General features: G+C 41.3%; 1 protein-coding gene and 1 long non-coding RNA gene across 5 annotated transcripts in view; both read right to left on the bottom strand.

Moving 5' to 3' along the window:
- USP12 (ubiquitin specific peptidase 12) overlaps nt 1–11117 on the bottom strand; it is a 40705-nt gene extending 29588 nt beyond the window's left edge. The window contains exon 1 of the mRNA XM_065678485.1: nt 10844–11117. Within this exon, the coding sequence (XP_065534557.1) occupies nt 10844–10891 (48 nt within the window). The 5' untranslated portion in view covers nt 10892–11117. The remainder of the gene's footprint in view (nt 1–10843) is intronic.
- A 6894-nt stretch (nt 11118–18011) lies between these two features.
- Nucleotides 18012–26196, bottom strand: LOC136013919 (uncharacterized). 4 transcript variants are annotated; one of them, XR_010612450.1, is made up of 4 exons: nt 26157–26196; nt 23648–23729; nt 21021–21124; nt 18012–19213 (listed from the first exon to the last, which is right to left on the bottom strand). It is a non-coding gene; the product is annotated as an uncharacterized LOC136013919 (long non-coding RNA). The 4 variants fall into 4 exon arrangements; XR_010612449.1 differs by having other exon boundaries at nt 26105–26190; XR_010612451.1 differs by having other exon boundaries at nt 26120–26175.
- Nucleotides 26197–26229: the final 33 nt, after the last annotated feature.

Below are 26229 nucleotides of genomic sequence, written 5' to 3'. Positions count from 1 at the left end.
GAAACAGAGAACTAAAACCCCCTACCTTTTTATGAGCTCTTACATTGACCGGTTTTAGAGAAAAGCAAATATATCCAACTCTAAATCACTTTTGTTGCATACGACACCACTGATATGTATATATATACATACACACTATCAAACTAATGCATAAGCATGAATATTCCAGTATTCCAGTCTAAAGGCAGGCCTAAGTGAAGCTAAAATGGCACACAGTATACAGCAAAGAATTTTAAAACCAGATAGAACTCCTTCCCGACAAGTTCCTTCTTTACACCAAAGATGTAGTAAACAGCCCTGGGCATTACAACAGTAAAATTGAATCAAAATCACAACTGCATTAAAAATTACATGCAGGATTTCACAGGTTAATTACAGACAGGGGGAAGGGTGTAGACTTAAAATTAGGAATGTATCAAAATGTATAAAATAAAAATGAAACTCTCTTTTGTGGTATCTGCCATGATGAGATTGTGGTATTGCAGAACCTAAGAGTGGTTACACAATCTAGCTTAGTAGTTCTGAAACTGGAAACACGTGGTCAAAGGCCCATTTGGAGGTAACAACTTTAACTAGAATAGAGCAAAAAAAGAGTGTAATTCCACACTTGAGACAGTACAGTTCTGCTCCATTCACATCACAGCCCCTGGTGCTGACAGGTCATGGCATGGCATGGTCAGTTGTATCCCCTGCAATTATCCAGTACAATAAAGCCTCTCCTTTATCAGGGACTTGGCTGCCGGGTTTACTACCTTAGAAGCTGTTCTCAGATGGTGATGTTGGTGCTAAGGAGAACAGGTAGAAACCCTCATTTAAAATTAAAGCTCTCCACGACTTCTGAATATTTAGTTTTGCAGCCTTACTGAAATGCACCCATGAGCTCTGGCTAGGTGGGTATTATTTGCAAATAAACTAGGCAAAAAAAGGAACTGTGGAGGCCTTTTTATCTTATTGTTAAAATCTCTGCTTCTTTAAAAATAGAATTCCCTAAAAGCCTGCTTTTGAATGTATTTTTCTCTTTTCGAAGCTAGGGTGGAGTAGCTGCTTTATTCTATCTTTGGAAGGAAGAATATTATGGTATAAACTTTGATGTTTCTGTTTTGTACAGACCTGAGCTCTCTATTTAGTTTTCTAGAACAATACAGACCCTGACTTGGCAACAAGATAGACATGCTGAGATACTCCCATATTGTTATGGTTTTTTGATTCTTCAAAGCTATTTCATTCAAGGCTTGGACTTTCACATGATTTCAAAGCACGGCATTGCCTATGTTTGAATGCAGCTGTTTATGAATGTTTTATTACTACAAACCAGCGCGGATGTTTTACACCAATATAAAAACCCTCAAGCTACTCAGACTTCCCTCTACAGCTCTCTTTTGGTCTGTCATAAAAGATGTTATTCCTCCCTCCAAAGAATCATTCATACAGCGCACAGCATGTTGGTTGCAGAGGGCAAAAACAGAGTATGCAGCAGGGGCTTGAAAGAGTATGCTAAAATGCATGTTCACATCTGACCCATAAAAACCATTTGAAGATTCTAGCTATCCCTCACTGCAAAACATTCTGCATTTATTATTACTGAACACGCTACCAGTCCCAGTTGGCTCTTCCATTCTGTGAATACAGATGCAGAGGGGAAGCACTGTCACACCACCAACTACCGTGGCATCATATCATCTTTTGGACAAGAGGATAGCAGGGGTTTAAAGCAGGAGTGGACTCTACCTTTTTCCATCAGTCAGGATGGACTTACTGGGCTTTGGATCTAGCCTTGGGACATTTCAGCTTGTGATGCATGCTGCAGAACACAGAATTTTTTCCTCTGCCACTTAACTGGGATGTACGAAGATCCCAAAACAAACCTCTCTTTTTGGGGGGCTCACTGAACAACCCATACAATAGGTGCTCAGCTCCCACACAGCAACCTGGCTTTGACATCGTGCAGAGGATAGAAATAACATCATCAGCTTTGGTTAGTACATCCACCTCCAGTTTCTCCTACCCTTCTGAGCAGAAGCACACAAGGCATTACCAGAAGTAGGAAGGAACAGAGGCACAAAGTCCAAAAGAGCTAATATTGTAATAGTACTGGCATTTACTAGGTTTTGCATCAGATTAGTATAAAACTATACATCGCCAAACACTGCCCTGCATTGCACCCCTTCTAGCACAGACATAAAGGCATACAGAACACCTATTTGTCATACTGAATGCAATACAGCTTTACGAAGTGCAAAGTTTATCAGCTAAGGTGTATATAAAAAACACAATATGAAGATTTGCATAACTTTCCTTTGTTACCAAAAATGATCCTGGAAACAATGTTAAAGTATCAATGATTATAAACGAGTGCTCTCACACATAATGCAAGTTAGGTGTGAAGCTGACCTTTACTTTACTGTATACTTTGTCCTGTGCTTAACTTCAAACTGATATGAGATAAATAATGAGTAATCTTAGTTTAACTATGTTCAAATCAGTTGAACATGTACTGCTTATCTCCCCCCACAAAGTCAGAGAAAAAGGCTCTACCAATGAAGAGGTAAGAATCCATGTTTGCTGTTGAAGGCCCTTAATTAAGTTTCTCAGCTTTTATTTTCAAAAGAGATTGGGTTTTCTATAAATAACTGCATGTAACATTAAGCAAATGAGTGTTTTACTTCAGTTTAGTGGAATCAAAGCTCAGAAAACTCAGTGGGAGAGGAAAGTGTAGTATCTTTTAATTAAGTACAGTTGAATTTTCCTGACTTTCAAGTTTTACAGATACTGATTCTCACAAAGCTCTAAACTAAACCCCCAGGTATTGTACATTTAAATGAAAAAAGGGGAAAACTAAAAGTGCAGACATATGATGGGCTTTTTTATTTGTTTAGTTTATCACTTGCTAAAGCAGTAATATCCTTAAATGCCATTTCCGCTTTACTAGTGCCTTTTCTCACTACCATAGAAGTCACACTGTTGCTACATGTCAAACTAGTACCCCTGAGGCACACTAACAACTAACATATGGATAAGCTAACAGAAGCCAATCTGTAAAGCAAATCAGTTGGTGCTTATGATCTGACATACAGGCTGTGGGTTTCAGAGGGGTTTCGCCAGGTTAGTTCGGGGCTGGCTGGTGACTGAACACCCAGCTGCAGCTGAACTACATTGCCTGATTTGGTTTCCTCCACAACCAATCTGGTTTGTGCATGTTAAGGCCACTCCAAGATGCAGGCTGTTTGGGAGAATAGCTCCAGAATTGCACAGACCTTCATCTAAACTAAAACACTAACAAAAACACATCTGGCACTTTTCTAAAAAGAACAAACAAACAAAAAAAAGCCAACCTATATAAAAAACTGTCTAGAAACATGCCAGCCAGCAGGCAAACAATTGCATCATCATCCCACCTAGCTGGCAGCAATTCTCTTACAAAGACTATATTCATAATAAGCCAAATGTGCTTTGAAGATTACACTGGTGTTAGTCTTATTAGGCTGGGCTAGGGGGGTTGATCTATCACTTTCTAGAATAAGTATCAGTTGGTAACTTGGTAGGTCACCTTTGCAGTAGTTAGCTCTAACAGCTTCATCCTCCAGCTTTATTGAGTTGTAAATTTCCTGAGTAAAACAAAAGATTTCACTTTGAAATTTCTTACCTTGAAACTTAGATTTATTGCGAAAATTCTGAAGATACATTTTTCCCTTCACATGTGCACTATGCTAGATCCTTCCCTACAATGCTCTCCACCTCTCTCAAGAAGCAAGGAAAAATAAAGATAAAAGATGACTCGCATAACTAAACCATGTTGCATAGGAATATGTAAGTCCAATTTTTTTTTACATTACCTTATCTACAGGTAAGTGAACAATCACAAAAACTAATGCTACAAAACAGAACTTTTATTCTTCCTATGACAGAATGGCATTAGAACTGAAAGGCAAACTTGGTAACCAGGAATAGCTATGTTTTCCTGAACAAGAATAAAACACTGCAAGCATAAAATTAATCAGTTATACTAAAAAAACTTCAATGTAGAAATGCTCATTTACTACTGCTTTTGCTTTTTTTTTTTTGCCATGTATTAGGAAAGTCTTCCTTGTCTGTGCCACTGGTGAAGGGATCCAGGATTTCACAGCCTACACTAATACACTGTGACTGATAGAATCTGTTAAAAAAGAAATACATATTTCCACTCTTCCAGTTATAACAGAGTATGTGAATTCATACTTTTCCATGTATTTATATGAATTGTGATTAAGCGCAAACGGAACAGCTACATTATATCAGTTTATATATGTTGTTTCAACTGCAGCCAAAATGGAAATGTATTTCTTTTGATACTGTTTCTAGCCCAGGAAGCAGAAATTAAATATGCTGAGTGGGATTCAATAATCCTCATTGTTCACTTATTTGCAAAAGAACATGTGTTAGTTATACACAACTTGTTAATTTAACTATGAAATATTTGGACAGTTTCAGTTCATATTTTTAAAGTACTTGAGAAAATAACACTATTTGTAATTAATTAAGACATAGTCCTATGTATTCTAATCTTGTGCAGCTAAGACAAAAGGGGTTTTATTGAGTACAAAACACAAACATCTCTGCCTGGCAAGGAAAATGCTATCATAGCACAAAATCGCCTTCTCTTCACATTTGGTGTATCTACCAAACCCATCTTTTTGAGCCCCACCGAACATACACAACACATTTTCCTTCACAGCAACTATGCATAGTCATACTTCCTTCTGTTTTGAATACTGAAGTCAAAGATAAATTACTCTAACCTATGAAGCTGACACAGCGAGAATTAGGGCTCTGGGTTTGGCTCTTCCATGGAATGGATATTCCAAACATGAAAAGATGCAGTGATCCTTCTACAATTCAGTACTACCCCCAACACAGAATAAAATCATATTCCTAAAAACTAAAATACTGGCAATAAGGTAAGTCATATTTATACTGTATAATTCCAGAAAATTCCTGGGTTGATGCTGTTTATCATATTAGGTGCCTTTGCTTCAATTTCCTCCAATCAGATGGCTTTTTGATAGCATCAGAGCAACACATCTCATAACAACACTCATTAAGTGGGGTCCCAAAAGATCAAAACTATCACCTTCAAAGACTTTTAGTTAAAGGTTGAATTATACTAGCAGAGAAGACAGGAGTCTGTGAGATGTATTTAAAGAAGATCTGATCTTAGAAATCTTCTACTGCCTAAAAAGCACAGTTAGTTATAAGCATTATATTAATCTTTTGGAAAAATCAGACTTAACTAATCACCCAAAATGCAGAGGAGGATAGGGAACAACACATTTGCTCAACTGCTTTTGTTGATAAACTGCACACTGTGATGCGTCTCACATGCTTTCTTAACCCACATAATTCCTGTTTCATAAAAACAAGTACGTTGCTTTTATAATTTCCCATTTCTGTGGAATTATAAAAAGAATTTGAGTTGATGAAAAATAGCAAAAAATCTTTTCTGGTTCTGGTCTACTTATGTTAATACACCATTCTGGTTCTACACCACAAAAAGATCTAGTCCGGGTTTTTTTACCCTGAACTGAAAAATCAGATATACTCAACAAATTATTTGTTAAAAGCATTTAACTTTAGCAAATTTCCTAAACTAGAAAAACAGAAGCTACCCCCCATGCAGGGCCCTTATACACCTCTTTCCTTCAACAAATTTGAAAGAGAAAAGTATGCAATATCAATTAAAAGGCAAACATCCTTTTATCACATTTTATAGAGTCATTCCTAGAAGTTTAAATGCAAATTAGCTGTTTCAGTAGTTAAAAAAAATAGATACAAAGAGTACTAAATAACCAGTCTAGATATTCAAGCTCTGTATTCCCTACAACACAGCTAAAACTTCTGTCGGCAAGACCAGAGCCCAAGTCTGTATTTCTTTGTTTCTTTGTGCTTAGAACTTGCAAGATGAGTATATGTATACAAGCAGGTAAAAAAGAAAAGGGAACATTTATATAATTGATATTTTGCAATATAAGTAATATGCCAACTAAATAATTATCTGTGCTGGTATAAATATTGCTTTACAGCTATACAACTTCAGGAGTTTTTCTCTGTGTCTCATACTTGACATTTGCTTTATATTAATTTAGAGTCAAAATCAGTTTCATGTAAGTTTAAAACAAATTTGTCTAAATTAATTAGTATACTAAGCAGTGTCACAGACACGGTATTTTAAAGAGCAAATATATGGACTCATCTTTTATTACCATACTGTAGCATGTTACATCTAGAAAAATAATGACAACTTGAATCTTAGGGTCATATTTATCATGAAAGATTCTCCTGATGAGAACTCCCAACAGATGAGTGAACCCCCCTACTGTGGTTTAAGCTGTTACCCAGCTGTCCAACAAATACTTCTCCAAAATGTAATGTGCTTGCAACAGAATCACCACATCAGAACACGTGCCTGAACACTCCAGTCTGTGTCTCAAGGCGGATTCAGGTCATGATGCCAGAGTGAAATGCAGTGGCTGAGACACAGCACATGTTCCTTCTTGCCAACCCTGCTACATGAGCAAGTCAGACAGCTGGATGAAGGAATACCATAACACTGCTATCTTCTCTGTGTCACTTTAGTCCTCTCCTCCTCTGCTTTCTTTTCTATCACCAATTCATTTTGAAGGTATGTTTCCCCACAACTTTTCTTTCTTTGCTGTAATGTTCAATTCTCACTTCTTCCAGCACAAGTCTTCTGTACACTTTCCTGTTGAATCTATTAACCTTATCATCAATTAATGTTTAAGTACTGTAATTTGTGCTTCAGAAGAGATGGTGCAATTAGAGGGAACAGCAGTGAGTACATCATAGCCATTTCTGGGTGACTGCAGACTCTGGCAAACATCAATTTACATTAAGCACAGATTTCACAATCAGGTTTGAAAAGCCTATTGTAAACACATAATTCCTTAAGCAGTAATGAAGCCCATGCATGTTTACCTATCTCACAGTTAGTTATTAAATTTTCCTACAGTTCAATGTTTTTATACAGCCTCTCTGCTATGACATCCAAGGTAGGTGCACTGCAGCCTTCTCTCAACTGGGCACTTCCAGGGTCTATTTCCTCTAAGCTGCTTTCCTCCCCCTCTACCCCTCCCAACATGCTTGTTTGAACTTGAGTACCTCCAAGACCTCTAAATCCTCATCAAATGTGACTGAAACAGTAAAAGCATACCGGTGACAGTACCCTTAGATAGGAGACAGGCAGGAAAAGGACCACAGACAGCCATTCAGAGTGACTCCACAAGTCCCACTCCTTTCAAAAACAAAAATTTGGCTTATAAGATATGCACAAACTTCTCATGCAGAGCACACTGTTACATCATACAGTCTAGCTAAAAACTATGTATGTCATGTCAATGTTGGGGGGCTGAGTGAATCACTGAAGACATTCAGTGGTGCTAGTCTTGTAAATAAGATGCTGAACTGTCAGACAGAGAAGGGAACATGTAGACAAATACCTGAAACATGAAGAAAAGATTTTCATGTCTAATGCTACAGCTTCTAGATTAGCATAATTTCTAAATTTCATTAAACTTTTTCAGGCTGTGATAACATAAGCAACCAGTTTCTAGAACACTGAAAAACAAGTACTACTCCCACTACAACTTCCTTCTGCATGTCTGAGACAGACATCCTTGCAGCTTTTTGTAGCTTTTAAGCTACAAAATTACCTTTTTTAAGCTACAAAATTACCTTTTGTAATTTCTATCTCCTCTTTGCTTCAGCCACTGTAAGATTTAATACTTTTCAGCTGCTAGCAATTTTTTGTTAGATTCTAGATAACAGAAGCAAAAGTCAGAAGTATTAGATTCAATCTCTGTTTTACGGTGAGCATAGCCTGGGTCTCGTCTTCACGGCAGTTAGCATGGGTTACTTTACCACTTCTCAGCCATGCATAAAAACCCCCTATAATTCAGTCAGGTAAGACTTTGGCTGCAGTTTAATGCATGGATGAGGGTAAAAGACCAATTCCTACTTTTACTGCAAAGACATTAAAAAAAAAAAAGGCCCCACACTGTTAACCTTATCCACTAGCAACAAGAACACTGGCTAAACCACTCGAGGGCAAAGGAATTTTCCAGTGCTTTTCCACAATCTCCAGCCTTGTAATTGAGACTACAGCACAAGAAACCATGTGAGCGGTCATGTAGAGCAAAGGAAGCTCAAAGGGAATACAGCACTAGGAGACAGTATGACAGGAAGAGCTCTGCCATCACTGGTATGAACGCTGAAGTACAGATCAATGAATTAATGAAGCATAGAAAAGAACCAACCCTTTGTAGGCAGGATGTGCTCTCGTAAGATCATCTCAAAAGGCACTGTGGCTAACAAACTAAAATTACTGGATATCACTCTTCACTATACCCACACAACCCGCCAATACCGTAAAATGTCATTTATTACTTTCTAATATTCAGATCTTGAACAAGAATAAGATGCATAAAATACAAGTGAGTCAGCAGAAGTGAAATTTGAATTTGGGTACAAAAATGGAAGTTGTGAAACACAGGACTGCAATGGAAGAGCTTCTTCAGCACAGTTCCAGACTGCTCTGTTACAGATTGCAAGTGTACGTGTGTGTTAGGTTTGTGTAGGCACAAACCGTCTCTGACAAAAATTGCCTATTACTGGTTTTGTACTAAGCAAACACAAGAGGAGAAGCAACAGCCTGAAAGTTCTTGTAAGAGACATGGGGAAGTGCATGACAAACTTGTAAGAATTTTTAAGAAGTTGGCAGTTTATCAAACAGTGTGTTGACACAAAGAAGAACTGCCAGGAAAAAGAACAGTATTACTCAGCAATTATATTCCTTTTTGGGTTTGCAAAACATATGCTTAAACATGAGTATATGACTCTTGTTAAAATTAAATAGATTTGCCTGACCATAACCACACTGGTCTAAACAACTCCACAGTAAATGCCAAGTGCTTCTCCACACTGTCTTTATGGAAAGATTTTTAAGCACAATCTTACACTATCTATTAAGTGTGAAAGAACTTTCAAAGCAGGTATCCTATACCAGCTGTCCCACTTCACAGTACTATTCAAGATCATGCATCAGAAATGCACAGGAAAAATCTTATGCCTGGAATTTATCCACCTCAGTGCACATGATTATGATTGGACAGATAATGCCCAATTGCCATCAGAATTTCAGCTTCATGGATACAGACACTTTAGTTAATCAGAAGATTTTTAGCTGAAACAAATCGGTTCGGGACTGACCTAAACGGCAGTGACATAATGTAATTTCTAATAAACAAACATACAGAATAATCTTAAACTAGCTGCTTGGCCAGTCCCCAGATACAACTTCTGTGCTGTCCAGAAGCAGAAAAGTAGGCCTCTTCTTTCAGTGGGCCTAATCAAGGGCCAGCACTGGATTTATACTGACACAATGGCTAGTGGTCAGCTGCAAGTGAAAATATGTTAGCTAGAATGGCAGTAAAACAAGGTGGTGCCAGCTCAAGGGTCAACCACACTGATGCCTCAACAGTATAACCTAAAATCTAACTACTTCAGAGAATGAAAACTCCTAAAGTCTATGTCCCGCAACATTTAGCCACATAAAGGTGCTGGTACACAGCTCATGAATGCAAGAAGTCAGGCTTGCCAAGTCCAGACAAAAGGATGTGATCTCCATGTCACAGAAAACTACTGCTCCAGCAGACCAACATCCCACCTGAGCAGTCTCACTGCACGGACTTACAGATGTTCATTCAAAGTTCACATGAGCCACCTCTGAAACTGCTGTTTAAAGCCTCTTTGCAGCAAGATTTATGAAAACCATAAATCAGTTTCCAGTAATATAAAACGTGAGCATTCCCCACTGTTTGACGTTACAAGACATTATAATCCCAATTCAGCAAATTAAAAAACTAGATGACAGAGTGCATCTAGTTTTTCCCCTCAAGCATCTCTTCCCCTCCCTCACAGAAACAGATTTGAGAACAAGAACTTCCATTTGGCCATGGGATAGGTAGAAAACAGCACAAATGCAAGATCCTCAGCTACGAACCATCGATATATCTCTTCCATAACGAGTAGTAGTAACTTTCATTGACTAAGGGCTATTTCCTTCCTTAAATTCAGCATTCCTCCACCAGTGAATCCACCCCTCTTTCAAAAACCCCGAGAGAGCCTCATCACACCTGCTTATAGCTCTAATTTCAAGCGAAAGTGTAATGAAAGCGCGATCAGCGGAGGAGCGCTCCTATCAGGACGTGGATCGAAGCGAACAAGTCCAATTACAGCTGAGCGCACGGCTGAGCAGATCATGCGGGGTGCGAGCACTTTTCCGGGTAACCCGAGCACACCCGCCCGCTCGCAGGCACTGCTCCCCCGCAGGAGCGAGGTACGCGGGGAGAAGGGGCAGTTGCCGAGCGCTCAGGGACAAGGAGGCACCCTACGCTAGGAACAGCACACCTGCAACAAGCCACCCGAACTCCAGGCAATGCCCCAAGCTCTCCCGGCTCTCGGCACGCTCCGGGGAAGAGCTGCGCTCAGTAACCCCGCACTCCTCCCTGTCCCGTTCCCAGACAGGATTCCCCCCGGCCCCCAGCCCAACCCGATCCCATCAGCGTCTACACCAAGGCTGAGCCTCCCAAAGCCGATTAACCCCGCTCCGCTTCCCATCCCCACCCACGGCCACAGCCGCCTCCCCGCTGCTCCGTCCCAGCGCTCTGCTCCGCTCCGCTCCGCACCACCCACCCGCCCACCGGGGCGCTGCGCAAACCCAGCCTCCACACGGCCCTTTCCACCCCCGAGCAGCCGGGAGCGGGCTGCCCCGGCCCCTCGCTCGCTCCCTCACCATGGTACAGATGGAGGCGATTTTGGAGACTGTCATTAGGATTTCCATCCGCCCAGCGCCATCTTCCGCCCAATCACAGCGCCGAGCCGCGCGGAGCCGGGCTGCGCCGGGCGGGAGGAGGAGGGGAAGCGAGGGGAAGGGAAAGCGAAGGCAGAGCCACGGGGGGCGGGCAGCGCCCGCCACCGGGCGCGCTGCCCCAACGGCCCCAACGGCCCCAACGTCCGGGCGCGCGGGTACCGTCCGGCGCCGCTGAGGCTCGCTCCCCTCCGCCCCGCCCCGCCCCGCCTCAAGCCGCGCCCGAGCCCCGCCGGGCTGCCGGCCGCCCCCCGCCCGCCCCTCCAGCCGCGGAACCGCCCCGGGGCTGGCCACGCCCCCTAGGCGGCTCCCGCGGCCCCGAGCGCGCCCCAACAGGCATGCGCGGAGCCGAGGGGGCGGGGCGGGGGCGGGGCGCCGGCTGCTTCGGGCGGGTCGTCGCGCCCCAACATGGCAGGGGGAGGCGGTCTGGTTGGCCCCCGCCATCAGTCCTTCCTTTCCCTTTCCCTTTCCCTTTCCCTTTCCCTTTCCCTTTCCCTTTCCCTTCTTTCCCTTCTTTCCCTTCTTTCCCTTCTTTCCCTTCTTTCCCTTCTTTCCCTTCTTTCCCTTCTTTCCCTTCTTTCCCTTCTTTCCCTTCTTTCCCTTCTTTCCCTTCTTTCCCTTCTTCTTTCCCTTCTTTCCCTTCTTTCCCTTCTTTCCCTTCTTCTTTCTTTCCCCTTCCCTTTCCTTCTTACTAACTTCTGTGGCATACAGCTGAGATCTAACGGGCGGGCGCTGGGTGAGGGCACTGGAAGAGGGAGGGCACGGGGCCTGGTCTTGGTGGGTGCTAGTCAATGCAAGTGCTGAGCTGCTTCCAGGGAAAGAGTTCCCCTGTGGCCTGGAGGGGTGAGGAGAGTCAACAGGCTTAATTCGCAACTGAAGAATAAGGCAAATTCAGAAGTAGAAAACTTTTACCTACTGATAATGGCAAGCTCACCTCAGACTTCATGCATCTGAAGAGCAGTTGTCTTATCAGAGCCCTGGGGTCCCTCCCAGCAAAAGGGGCACGTGAAGAGGCACGCAGCACGTGTGAATTCTTCTTTTTCTCAGTTCCTCTCCAGATGACCAGCTGTTTGGTTTCTGTGGTCTGGGATTTGCATGCCCCAGTCTCAGACATCTTGGATAATAAAGCTGATCTGTAGAGTTGTTATTTGTATCAGTCACTGGAAGTGTCTGTTTGGGAAGGAGGTGAATCATGCCTGTTTGTCTGTGCAGACTAATAGAAATCTGGGTGAGTTGTTCTAGATGTTCCTACCTGCATTTAAAAAAGCATAAAGCTGGCTAAGATACATTTCCCTGGCCTCTTTTCATATATGGGATGCATTTAGCAGATGAAAATGTATTATTAGTAAGAATAATGTTAACGCACATAAGGCCTTGGATCATAAATGCACCCTTTCACTGTAAAAAAGATAATGTATGTAATGTCAAATCATGATACTTTCCATCATATTCAGAAGTAAACAGTTTTTAGCAACTAAACTAATGGAAATAGTAAATGTTACTTCAGCTGAAACATAAAGAACATGACTTCAGGAGTCTTATAACTGAATTGTATTGCAACCTGAAGTATCCTTAAGCAGTTCCTTTACATAATATCTGTGGTCTAGAAGTGTGTATTTCAAAAGTATAGTATTTCAGAAAACGAATGCCTCTTGGATGACTACATTCAGAAGCTGTTGCCACAGAAACCATGGGGGAGGACAGCATCAGGGAAATGAGAATAGAAACAAAAGAACTGGATTGGACACTTTATGTGCAAAAAAAGCAAGAATGGGTATTTGGCCAGCTAAAAGTGTCAAACCTTCAGATATCCAACAGTGAATCTACTGAAATACAATGCTGCCAAATATGTCTGCAGCACCATTCCTTACAGTATTAAGTAAACATGCCACTCCTGTATGATCCAGAGTGGACAAAGGTGTCAGAAAATGACACCAGGAAAATAAGACAGCATGTTGTCTTCCCAAAGCAAAAACACAAAAAGCAATTGCACTACAGCAGAAGCTTACACTGTTATCTGGGAGATAATTCAGTTTGGAACCAATTACATGGCATGAAGTGGAACTGCGCAGGCCATAGACAACAGCAGGAAAGTCGGAGATTGCCTTCAAGTTTCTTCCTGCCCACAGATTAGAGAAGGAAGGCAAAATATACTTGGTGTGAAGTGCTCTTTCTGTCTGTAGTTCCAAGAGAAAAATCAGGTATTGTGGGGTATCAGACACATTTCAAAGATAGTGGGGGATGTAGGGCTATGCTGGCCTCTATCTGCCAGGTGTGGGTTAATCATGGCTGGAGACTAAGCAGAGCAGCTGGAAGATGCTAAATTAGTAACATAGAGTGAGGCTGACTTTTTTCTGCAGTGCCACATAAACTGAGGTGCTGTGTTAGCAGCAAACCGAACTATCACCGCATAGAACAAGGGAAACCGCAGAATCACTTCCTATACTATTGACCGTAAAACCAAGGTAAAATATCAGCAAACGAGTAAGAGAATTGGAAATTATCACTTAATCGTCATCATTAAGACCCTCATGGTGGTTGGAATGATTCACAATTACTTAATTGTGAATGCCAGGTATTTGACGAGCTAAGGAAAAACTAGGTGGGTAGGCCAGGATTGTGCATGTGTTTGTGTATGCTTGAGGAGACAGAGCTTTGAAAACAGTGACTGCAATGCATATAGATCAGCATGGTAACTAACCCTCTCTGAGAAAACCTATCAGTGAGATCTTGTGTCACTGGGGAGAGACAAGATCCACCTGACAAAATGCAACAAGAGCATCTTTGCCTGCTGGCCAGCCAACCTGGTGAGAACTTTAACTAGGAGCAAGGAAGTCTCTTGATCAGGTTTTGAGTGATTTTCAGCCTGCCTGACATCTGCTACAACACAGCACATTGGAATGCAAGCAGTCAAGGAGATTTTGGAAAACACCATGGGTAACTTCTTGATAGTGGCTGAGCCAACAGGGGTGATTCGCAGCTAGATCTGTTCTTCACCAACAAGGAAGAACTGGGGGATGTAATCTATGGCTTGGCTATCAGAGCCTGGCCTGAAGTGAGTGAGGAATGGAGTTCATGATCCTGTGGGGGCAGAAGGAGAGCAGCAGAATACAGAACTTGGTTTTAGGGGAACAGACCAGTTTATTCAGGAAACTGGTAGGTGGTACCCACTGAACAGCAGCTCCAAAGGGTATAGTTGCTCAGGAAAGCTGTCAGGAGAGCGCAAGCATCTTAATACAGAGAAAAAGAAATAGATGTATTAGTATTTTCAGCAATGAGAAAGCAAAACTCATGTACTGTGAAGAGAGAGTGGTTAAATAGGAAATTAATTGCAAGCTGGGGTTATCAAAAGATCTGCATTGTTTAGTAAATTAATCCCATTCAGATACAGTGTATTTTAATATAGGCATCAGTAGAGTTACTTAAAAATAGAATGAGCAAGTCATGTCTGCAGAGATGGGGGTGACAGCAAAAATTGATTTCCAGTCTAGTGCTACAATATGAGAAAATAATGGAATCCTTGACTATGTAACCACCGATGTTGCAAGTAGAAAGAGACATTATTTTCCTTCTACATGTGGCATTGGGGAGATTCTTGTGGTAATACTGCACTAGCCTCTAGTGCCCTTGTAGTCAAAAGAGTGCAGAGAAGTTATATGAGGCTAGAGAAGATTCTTTGCATGGGAAGACTTAAAGTGCACAATCTGTTTGGCTTTTCAAAAAGACGACTAGAAGGTGGCTACAGTGATTTCTAATCTTTCACAGTAAGAGGCATAACAAGAAAAATACCTATAAACTGAAATCAGACAAATTCAAATTAGAAATTCTGCACAACTTTTCACAGTGGAAGACATTAATGGCTGGAATATGCCTCCATGAGAAATGGACCAACCTATACCTCCTGAGGACTTTGGTTAAAGAATAGATGCTTTTCTCTCAGAGGTATGTTAGTTGAACAGACAGAATTAATTCCCTGCCCTGAAAGTCTCTTAGAGTTGTGTAGTTGTTATTACACAGTATTTTAATTACCATAACACCTAGAAACACAAATCAAGAGTCCAAAGCACTTCTCCGTAGTCACTACATAAGACTTCAGCAGAAAACCCTACTCTATCTTCTGAAGAACTTACACTCCAAATGTATAGAGGTATTAATAGACACAGAGGAGCAAAAAGGAAAACACAGTAAGTGTAAGCTGCTGCTGCTCACCCTGTGCCTCTCCTTGTTTCATAATCTTATGGTTTGGCAGGCGCCCAGTTTACTCTAGGGTGTGTGGGTAGGCTGGCTTTAGAAATTGAAGAGTAGGCATGGTACAGGTGTGTTTGTGCCTGTATCATCTATCTGTGGTACAGATGGTTTTGCTGAGTCTGGAGCATGTCAGGTTTTTATTAATGTTGCTTGACAAGAGAATGGGTCCTGTGAATCTACCCCTCCACTAACCAGTCAAACCACCCACTGGTTGGACTATTACTGCAGGATCTGAATGCAGACATATCACATCTGGTTGGATTAGTATACAGCATGACTGCAAGATCATAGGACCACAGGGTAATTCAAGTTGGACAGGACCTCTGGATGTCTCTAGTCCAACCTTCTGCTCATAGCAGAGTCAGGTCTGAGGTCAGAACAAGTTGCTTTGTGTATATATACCTTTTTACTTGTTCTGGAAAATCTTAAATTTGCATCTAGACATAAAATATCAGGGGATGGAGGAGTGGGGGGTTGGGGAAGGAAAGGAGGGGTGTTGGTTCTTGCAAGAAAACTATCTGAATTCCCCATCTATTTTTATTGACACATAACCCAGTGAAGGTCATCCACCATTCTCACAATAGATTAACCAGCCTAGCTATGGATATGCACTTTACTTTGTGGGCAGCAGGTGTTGCAGGATTTGAGCTATACGGTAATATATAGTGAGACATAAAGGAAATTTTCCTGAACTTGTATTTCATAATTCCAAGGAAACCTGAACCTGCATCAGACTATACAGAACTGGAATCTTAACACATTTATGGGGAACAGAAGAGACAAACAGAAAATATAGTTGGAAATTCATGTTATATCAAACTATCTGTACTGATTCACAGATCGTTAAACATCTGTATTAGTAGATTAATCTCTGTGAATTATGCCGAGGATACATTTTCAGAAGAGTCATGCATGCTGTCTGGGTGCTCTGACAGGGGGGTGATGGTGGACTAACTGGATATGGGAGGATCTGAGCAAGTAGTTAAATGGGTTGTACCCTTTATCCATGGGTTCAAAAGAAAAAATTCAGTCTTAATTGTAATCATAAGCAAGACATCAGTAAATTATCATCAAACTATAAAACTTAAAATTACCACACTGTAATTGTACAATAGTTGAATTCAACTGTACAATAGTTGAATATTATTTCATTCCCTAGCACATTTCATCAGTAAATCTGACACTCGGAGGTGTGAGAAATAATCATTATTAGACCAAATCTGTAAACAGAATAAATTGGGTGAGAGTTCTCTGACAGGGTAGAATTTACACGTAATGACTTTTCCCTTAAACTAATTTCAGAAGACCAAAGCTTTCTTCAGCAAGGGTGTTGAGTTTTGTTGGTTTGTGCCTTTTTTTTTTTTTTTAAGCAGAGGGTAGTATTTGTTTCTTGCAGAGTTCACACACAGGGATATTCTGATACTTTCATTTTCATAGCTCAGCTGATACTAGGCATCTTGCCATACATATATAGCTAGCAAACAACGAACCTGTTATTACACAAAGGATTACCAGCATCTGAAAAGTTAAAAGAGAAAATACAAAATTTAATGCTACTAAACTGAACACAAATTTCTACCAACACCACTTAATATATACATCAGCTGAGATGTCCAATGAGACTGTAAAGAATAAGAATTGTGTTGAATTAGGGATTGTGTTAAATAAGAATTGTGTTGAAAATAACAGTAGAATTCTAAACAGTTATCCCTGTGTGAGTCTCTAGACTCCTACAAGCAGGTGGAATTCTAACTTAAAATAAAGTTACAGTTCTTAGGAAAAGAATCCATTTATAAAAAGGTAATAACTCTTTTGAAAGATATCATTTTTTACTACAAAAGAAATGCATATAGTTTGGGTCTCAGTTATCTCAATATTAAAGGACATGAGCTAGGTATGAGAATAGTAACTGGGTGCTTTTTGACATTGTTCTGAACAGAATCTTTTGGAGAAATAGGGCCACAGGTACATTTAGAAATAAGGGGTTTTTAATATTGAAATAAATACTTTCAATAGTAGAAACTTTTCTTTAAAAATTAATGGCTTTGATCCTTGACACAGGCACAAGCAAAACCATCAGCTCAGTAACTCCGGTTTCTCCTTAGTATGAAAAACTCAGGAGTCAGTGACAGTGCTCTAACACTGACTTGGAAAATCCATTACTAGAGGTGAGAAGTGCAAGGCACTCAGCCTCTGTGTTCTTTACCAGAATACCATTAAAGCTTCCCACTGCAGTCAGCAAGACAGTATTTTTGTGATCTACGCAGCAGCTCTCCAGAAGTAAAATTAGCTGTCATGTAATAACAACACTGACGCACAATATGACAACAGGCAGCCTCCAGGTGAAAAGCCTTTGTATCATTACAGTCTCCCCAACTAATCAGTTTCCTACAGTACCAAGATATAAAGGAAGCTGAGGAGGAATATTTAAAACAGCAGGCACATAGCTACACAGTGGAAAAAATTATCAATAAGGGGTAGAAAAAACACTGGAAACAGCTTTGTGGAGATAACACAATTGCTAAAGAGCATTTACTGTTAATAGCCTCTGCTTTTCATGACACTAACGGGTGGTTAATTATTTTTGTTTTAATTGAAACATATGTCACAGCCATATTTTGTGCTTCCGCTGATCTAAAGCTATTGTTCAAGTGCATGTTGCAATCAGTTCTCAAACAATGCTCACTCTATCAGCAATACAGAAGTATAATGCTTTTGATTTCTTCTCTTGGAAGATTTATACCCTGAAAAATGCCTCTGTACTTGCAGATGGTCAGTTAAATACTCCCATCTGGTTATACTTCTTTTTCTCTGGTTATACTTAGTTTTTTCTTAAAAAAAAAAAAAAAAAACAAAAAAAAAAACCACACACATGGAAAACCAAAAAGACCCAACAAAACCCAAACCAGACAACAAACAACAGGTTACTGCATGAGCAGCAGTAGTAACAAAGCTCAGTTACATACAGATTTGTGCCTGTGTCTCTATACTGCATTACCTCTTTGTCCCATGTGGCCTCATTTCCTCCTTACATGTCCCCTACAATTTCATTTCCTCTTCTTCCCCTGCGACACATCTTATTGCCATTTGCCCTGTGTTTGTTTTTCCCTGTTTTGCCCCCTCATCTACACAACCCCCCTTCCTCAGACAAGCTGCGGTTGCCTTGGAGCAGCACATAAGCTAATTAGCTCACATTTTGCATTATTTTGCATATTCCATGAAGGACTCCACAGCATTTCACAAATATTAATGAATTGATAACTGAAAATAACCCAGGTCCATAAATAAGTGCTATTATTCCTATTAAATATATGGGAAGGTTGGTTTAGTTTACCCTTGGTTGGTCATAGCTTGGTCAAGTTTATCCTTTGTTCTCCATTTTGCTTCTCCTTGACTGACCATTAATTTGTTCTTTTGTGGCTGTAGTGATTGTTCAGAGCAGCTGTTGTTGCCTCACTGACAGCAGTTGTCAGAGCATAGCCAACTCTCTCTCATTGCAAACCTTGTGACATTTGATAGTTCCCTTGCAACCACAGCTCCAGGGTTCAGGTGATGAGGATTACTTTAAAAATTTACCTTTTGCTTATTATAATAAGTTTATGGCTCAATAAGCTAGAAAACTGAAAAACATGATGGCAGGACTGAAAATGTTCAAAACAGTGTGAAAATAAAAGCACGTTTGTTTTTTCATTTTGTTTTCTTAATACAACTGTTTTAAAGCATCTGTACCTCAGGTTCATCATTTAAGATACTCGTATGTGTAAGACTGCAGGAGCTACAGACTTTCCCATTTTGGAAAGCTGGCTGGCCTGCAAAAAGCACATTACTCAGTGAAGGCTGGCATTTTCTGACCACAAACTCAAACTCTGCTAAAGCACTGAGGAAAGAATATATAATTTGACTTATAATCACATGTGAAGTGCTTTGGTGCAGGAAACAGTGTGCTTTTTCCTCTTGTGGTTTCTGTATTTGATTCTTCTTTTCTTTCACAAAGAGGCCATGGAGGCAGGATAGGATTTTCTTTTAGCATCCAGAAGATCTGCGGAACTTGAGTAAGACAATAATGTTTACTGAAAGGTTGTTACAATCTGCTCAATACTTGAGTTTGCAATAACTCTGGTTACTTCATGCATTATTAAAAAGATCATTTTGTAGCACTATTAAAATCATAAACATTCTACTTTGTCTTTATGTATTCATACAGAAAAACAAATTCAATTTGGCATAGTTTGGAGATAAATTTCAATTTGCGCTTACTGGAATTCAGCTAACACTAAGTAGAAAACAAGGACTTTGAAATAAAACTAGCAATATTTTATATAGCCCTTTCCTTTCAGCAAGGTTCTTTGCCATTTCATAAGCAATTAAAAACAATTATGTTAATGGCTCTGATTAGAATAAGAAATGCAAATGGCTACCTCAGATGCCTATACAGTAGTACAAAGCCATGGAATGTTTTATAGAGTAGAGAATGATTCTACCCACATTTTTACTTTGTGTTGTTGCATCCCTCAGGCATGCTGCCTTTTTAAACTACAGCACCTGATGCTGAGAAGTCGGAATCATCATAGACTCAAGACCACCTCTGGTGCCTATGGGGGTCTTTAAGCCAATCCCCTGCTCAAAGTAGGTTCAGCTAGATCAGGTTGCCATGTTGAGCTTTAAATAGCTCCAAGGATGTGAATTCCACATTCTCTCTGAGCAACCCAACTGAAGTTTTGACCACTTCTACGTTAGAAACATTTTTATTATTTTGAGTCAGAAATTTACCATGTTCTAACTTCTGTCCATTGCTTCTTGTCCTTCTACTGTGCACCCAAGAGGTGTGTGTCTCCGTCTTCTCCTCACCCTCCCATGAAACAGTTGGAGAGAGAAGATTTCCTTCTCTGCCAGTTGAGCAAATCCAGCTCTTCCAGCTTCTTGTATGTCCCTGTGCTTCAGTCCTGTGACCACATCAGTGGCTCTCAACTGGGCTTGCTTCAGTATATTAATGTCTTCTATGTCCCGAGGAGCCCAGATCAGGATTTATACTCCGGGTATAGTCTCACAAGTACCAAATGGAGAAGAAGAATCCCTTGCCCTGCTGGCTAACCTCTTGCTAATGCAGTTCTGGATGTAGCTGACTTTGCAGCAAGGGTGTATTGCTATCATCCACCAGCACCCTCAGGTGCTTTTCAGCAAAGCCCTTTCCTGTACAGCCAGCCCTCAGCCTGTCCTGTTGTGTGGAGTTATTTCAACCCAAGTGCAGGACTTTGTGCTTGCCTGTACCAAACTTCAAGGTTGCTGCAGCCCATTTCTCCAGCCTGTCCCAGTCCCTCTCAGTAGCAGCCCTGCCCTCCAAGGATTTGACCACTCCCAACAATTAGGTGTCATCTGCAAACTCACCTGAGAATTAGCACCAAAAAAAAAGTTTTGTAATACAGTTTCAGTGAGATTTCATCAGTTCAAACTCAGTGTGCTATTACAATAAATTGTTCTTATATACGATACTTTAGATCAGGTATCACATTTCAGCAGCAAAGTTTATATTGGGATCTACTTAAAGCTGAATCACTTTGCCCTCCGAAGTTAAGCCTGTCTTGAAAGACTAATTGGCACAGGTTAAGCTTCTGTTAAAATTATACTTTATAGTGAATAAAATAGTCATATGCTAGAAATCAGATGAGGAAAGGGTCAACTAAATATGGCCCTTGCCAGCCTGCAGCTTTTCTTACAGTGTATTTATTTTGGTTTGGCCAATCTATTTTAAAGTGATTAAAGGCCAATTCTGTCCTGTTTATTCCTTATAGACAAAAGATCTTCGAAGACACTTCAAGTTTTACCTGAGCAAAATCATCAATGTGTGAGAACTGACCTTGTGCCAACAAAATCACTGAGGCCTGCCATTCCTGAGTGTTTAAGATGAAAACGTTGTCTCCTAGTTCCCGGCTGGCAGGTTAAGGACAAGCACTGAAACATCTACAGCCAGCAAAAACAAACAAAACAAACAAAATATCAACCCCAGGATCTTTATGTTTTGTGGACTGTGATAATTTCAGTAATAACAGGAAGCATCTCAAAAATAATGGGTGCACATTAAGTAAGCTAACTGGGACTAATGTGTACAAATCTGGTCACTGATACTCAAGAGAGATGTGTGGGAATGAGAGCAAATGCACAGAGCATGCCATGTGTCTGGAGGCTCCAAGAGCCTGGATTATTTAGTTTAGTACAATGAAGGTGTAAAGGGGTACTCTTCTGTATAAACAATCACAGAAAAAGGGCAAGCATTGTTGTTCTTCCAGCTAAAAGTATATGTAAGATCAGACATGAACAAATAAAGAGAAAATAGCAGTACATTCCTAATCATTAAGCCAGGTGTTTCTTCAAATATAGTGAACAGCTCCCAAGAGGGCCAGCAAAGAGCTTAATGGGGATTGTGAAAAACCAGATTTTTAAAAACATAGTTTAATGCTAATTCTATATTTGTATTCAATATGTTATCAAAAGAAAAGCTCCACAAAAATCCCCATCTTATGCAGATTTACTTCTCGCAGCAGCTCAGTTCTGCCATGAAAAAGGAGCAAAAGGTATGTGTAATTACCAGCTGTGTCAGCCAACGTGGCTAATCGCATGCAGTGAAAACAGCTAAGTAAACAGCGAGCTGATGCTGACAATGTGAGGAGTTGCTTGTACCTAGCTTGATGGGTTGGACTCAGGGGAGGTTACACAGGGACAGGTGACCTCAAAACAGTGGTACCACGAGGAATCTGAGAAAATGATGCATTGAGGAAACCAGCTTCCTGAGAAGCCACTCCATTAGTAAGGTAGGAAAGGGACGTTAACTGCTTTTAGAATGAAGTTTGATAAATTGATTGTATTATTTGGTACCCATGAGAAGCTGGTCAGTTACACAACAGAGTACTTGGAAGATCCTGATGACTTCTGCATGGTCAGTAATTCCGTATTCACTGATGTACATATACAAGTAGAATGCCATGTTACTCAAATAAGCAGCTGCATGACAGAACTTGTTCATATATCAGATTTTCTGTGGCAGTCAAGACAATGATGGAAAAAAAGGCCATTTATTTGGCTTCAGTATCAATCTACCTGCATCTAGTAACATTTTGAATTAATATATATGTAACCTCGGTGTACCAAAAATTTTCCCCCACGTATGACATGGTGGGCCCCATCACAATTCTTGGTCTATGCAGTTTTTGCCTTTGTATTTCTCTCAAAGACGTGCTGTGTCTTCGAGAAAGGAATTTCCCATTCCTCTCTCCATGGAATGCCTCAGCAGCAATGCAGCTCAGTACAGCCACTTGTAGAGGCACCTCTGCAATTCCATAGCAGACCCATTGAAGGAGTCTGTCTGTACATCCATTTTTGGATGGAATTGCTGCCTAAACTCAACTCTTATTCATTTTAATTCCCATGAAACTAGGCTCAGGCTTATATTTACAGAGCGGGTTTTGTGGGTAAGGACTGGGCAACCAGAAATAAAATTTTGTTAGAGAGAGAATCATCAGGGAGCTAAAGAGTTCATGAAAGGGAGCAGAAGCATGACTTTGAGATGCCACATAACTCAATTCCTTTGGAAAGAGCAAAGAGAAGAACAAAAGGGTCAGCTCAAGAGGTGACATAGATGACTTTGGTCAGTAACTTTCTGATCAAAAGTGCTTATATGGATGGGGTAGCCAATTAACTTCACAATCTTGATTTTCAATTTAGACTCCTCATTTTGCAGTGTTACCACAAGAGGAACTGCAGATTTCAATCCTCTTTATTTAACACCTATTCTCAGTTATTTCTGTTAAAATTTTGCTCCAGTCCTAATTAGCTATCTTTTTTCATGTAATGAATGCATCATGTGAAACACGGGAGATCTACACCCTACTGAAGGGGAATATTTTTCCTTTTTCACCTCAGAGCCCTTTACAAACTCTCATTAATTTAAATTCCTTCCACACCCCTGCTGAATAACCTAACACAAATGGAATGTCACACTCCAGATCTCTCTGTGTATCACTTGGTCCTCTGAGTGTAGGAGCGAGCCAGATCCCACTGTGCATTAAAATTTCAGTGAAGGATTCCTGACAACCCCATGTGCAGAATCATCATAGCACGTTTATTCTTTGGAGAGAGCTGTTGGCCAGATGCTGCAGAGAAGTGTCAGAAAAAAAATGGGGCTCTCCCAGAGAAGATACCAGAATCCTGACTGGGAGCCTGGGGACAGGAAATGTTTGGGGTTTATTTATTTTTTTGGCATGGTACTTTCCACTCTGAAAAACAAAGTGATGTTTATCTAGCCCCCACTCCTCTGACTTCTAATGAGCCCTCCCTTTCAAGCTCCTTTCCCCAGCAACTTTGAATTGGCTCTCACTGAAGCTGCTTTCCCTGTCTTGCTCTACCTCCAAGCCAGAGAGAGTGGGAGGAAAACACAGTCTACCATGGTGTAGTAGATTTCCAGAGCACATTAATGGGTGGAGCACCTACCTGGGACCTTCATGGAGGTTTAGATCTTCATGTTAAGATGGGCGTTGCCACTCGCATTCACCCCAGTCTTGAGGATGTGTTTCTGAAACAGAACCAGATGTGGTATTTTCTCTACAGCCTAAGAGAAACTGGAATCTTACAACTGCAGTTTGATGAAGGAAGAGCAGTTTAGCCAGGGTTTCTGAGGGAATGAGGCAGGGCAGTAAGGGGAGCACCTTAAGTCTGGAATGTAGAGCTGCAGGTCTCCCCCATGTCTGCTTGGCTGCTAGCTCCAGTTTCCAGCCAAGAACTCACCCCACAACTTGTGCAGCTTTATCAGTTGGAGACAGCCTTTATTAAGAAATCCTTTTGTGAGCAACATACAAAGGCTCTGCAGCCTTTAAGTGCTCAGGAGGCCACAGTTTGGGGAAAGCGTGTATGAAATGTTGGTAGATAGAACAGACTGATGGACTTCTCGTTCAGACCCAGACAGCTTGCCCAGAGCCAACAAACATTGAAACGTGATTGTTTCTTCGAAATGTGGAGCTGAACAAGGATCCCAGAAAGTTCTAATCAAGGTCAATTTTATGAATAAAAACATTACTAAAATGTTTAATATGCCATCATGCAATTATTCAGGAAAAAAAAATGTAGCAAATCCTGAATGTCTTCCTTAGCCCCAAGTAAAGGAGAGTTCAGTTAAGTTCACAGTTACTGCTCCCTTACAAATTGCACTTATATGCTCTATATGTGGACAGGAGTTTTAACATGTGAAGTTTCTTGCCCTCTCCTTCGTGCTCCATGTGGAGATATGCCCTCTATGTCAGCCCTTGGCAAAAGTAAGGTGTTCAGCTCACTGAAAATGCCTATCTCCCTTTATTCAATAATGCCTTTTAGGATTTGGCTTCCTGTCTTTACTTTGCTTGATATCGTCCCCGACATCTCTCTATCTGTTGCCAATATGCTTCCCTGCTTAAGAGCTGTTCAGGCTCATAACTATCTTCATGCTTGGAGAAGTTTCATGGTTCCTAGGCTGAATGCATATTAAATGATACAGATTTTCAATGTGTAGATATATCAGGTGCTGCAAATTCTAGAATTTTCATGGTACAGAGCTGGAATACAGACATGTTTTTCTAAATATAATACTTTACTCCAAGAGGTCTCATGTGGAGACAAGGCCTCTGTCTGTCGTAACATGCCCTGCCTGCTAGCTTTGCAGGCAGAACCTGATAGTGTATTTAGTCCTCCATATCCATTCTTGCAATCCATAAACATTAAACTAGCTTTAAAATTATGATAGAAAGGGCTTAAGTTTTGCAAGACAACATTAGAATAACTGTGAAGTTAGTCAGAAGATCCAGTATGTTTTTATATGCAGCTTTAAGTAACCATCCCTCCCCTAAATTAAATAAGTGCTGCTTTCACTCAAAACAGAAATTCCTGTAGCAGGGTAACTTCTTGCCGAGACAAGTTTTGAACTGTCCCTGCGTGTTTAGCTCAGGGGAAGGAGGCCCCCTCTTTTGACTCACTCCCTGCAATCAGCTTCCCATGATGATCCTGTCTGCTCGAATATTGACGATGCACAAACACAGTGAGTCACGCCGGCAGCTCTGGAAGCGGCTCACCAGCCCGCTCCGTCTTCAGGCATCACACAGCTGATGCAACCTGTGGCTGTATAAAGGCTCTTTGTTGAGAATCCATGCCTAATTTATCTTTGTGGAACATCTGCCACACCAATTGGAGATGATGGCATTATAGTAATAAGAAAACCCATAATAATAAGAAACCCTAAACCTGAGCAGCCTTTTGGCTTCTGCTGTTGGCTTGCTTCTCCTACCATGCTTTCCTGTCCAGGACTACGTGGTCTCCAGTGAGGCAGCTGTAACAGACACACAGAAGCAAAAGGCTCCCACAGACCTACAGGCAGCTTTGGGTTGAACACTGCCAGCGATGGGGCATCCACAACTCCTCTGGACAGCCTGTGTCAGTGTCTCATCACCCTCACACTAGAGAACTTTTTCCTTACACCTAATCTAAGTCTACATTCTTTCAGTTTGAAACTATTCCTCCTTGTCCTATCACTACCTGCCCTTGTAAAAAGTCCCTCTCCAGCTTTCTCTCAGCCCCATTAGGCGTTGGAGGCTGTTCCAAGGTCTCCCCAGAGCCTCCAGGATGAACAAGCCAAAATTTCTCAGCCTGTCAGCACAGGAGAGGTGCTCCAGCCCTCTGATCATTTTCATGGCCTCCTAAGGACTCTTTAATGTGGGCTTCTTTAATGTTGTGGGCTTAGTATAGTTAACATGACCAAATGTAATTCCTTATGTACAGCAGGCCAGCCACCCCAACACAGCACTCGCTCCTTGGGATCCCTGACAGACAACGCTTCCCTGCCAGCCCGCTGCCAGCCTCCCTTAGCCCCGTCTCACGGCCGTGACAAAACCGGTATCTGTCCCTGCTCCAGCGAACGGGTCAAACCTCAGCCTGACAGACCCGTCTTTGTCCATCACGGTCTGTGCCCCACAGCTACCTGCAGCGGCTTCACGGCAGACAGGCAGGCAGACAGGCAGACAGGCAGGCGGGCGGGCGGGCGGGCAAGCAAG

The sequence above is a fragment of the Lathamus discolor genome, chromosome 4, assembly GCF_037157495.1.
Source record: "Lathamus discolor isolate bLatDis1 chromosome 4, bLatDis1.hap1, whole genome shotgun sequence".
NCBI lineage: Eukaryota > Metazoa > Chordata > Aves > Psittaciformes > Psittacidae > Lathamus > Lathamus discolor.
This window is presented reverse-complemented; position numbering and strand designations above follow the sequence as displayed.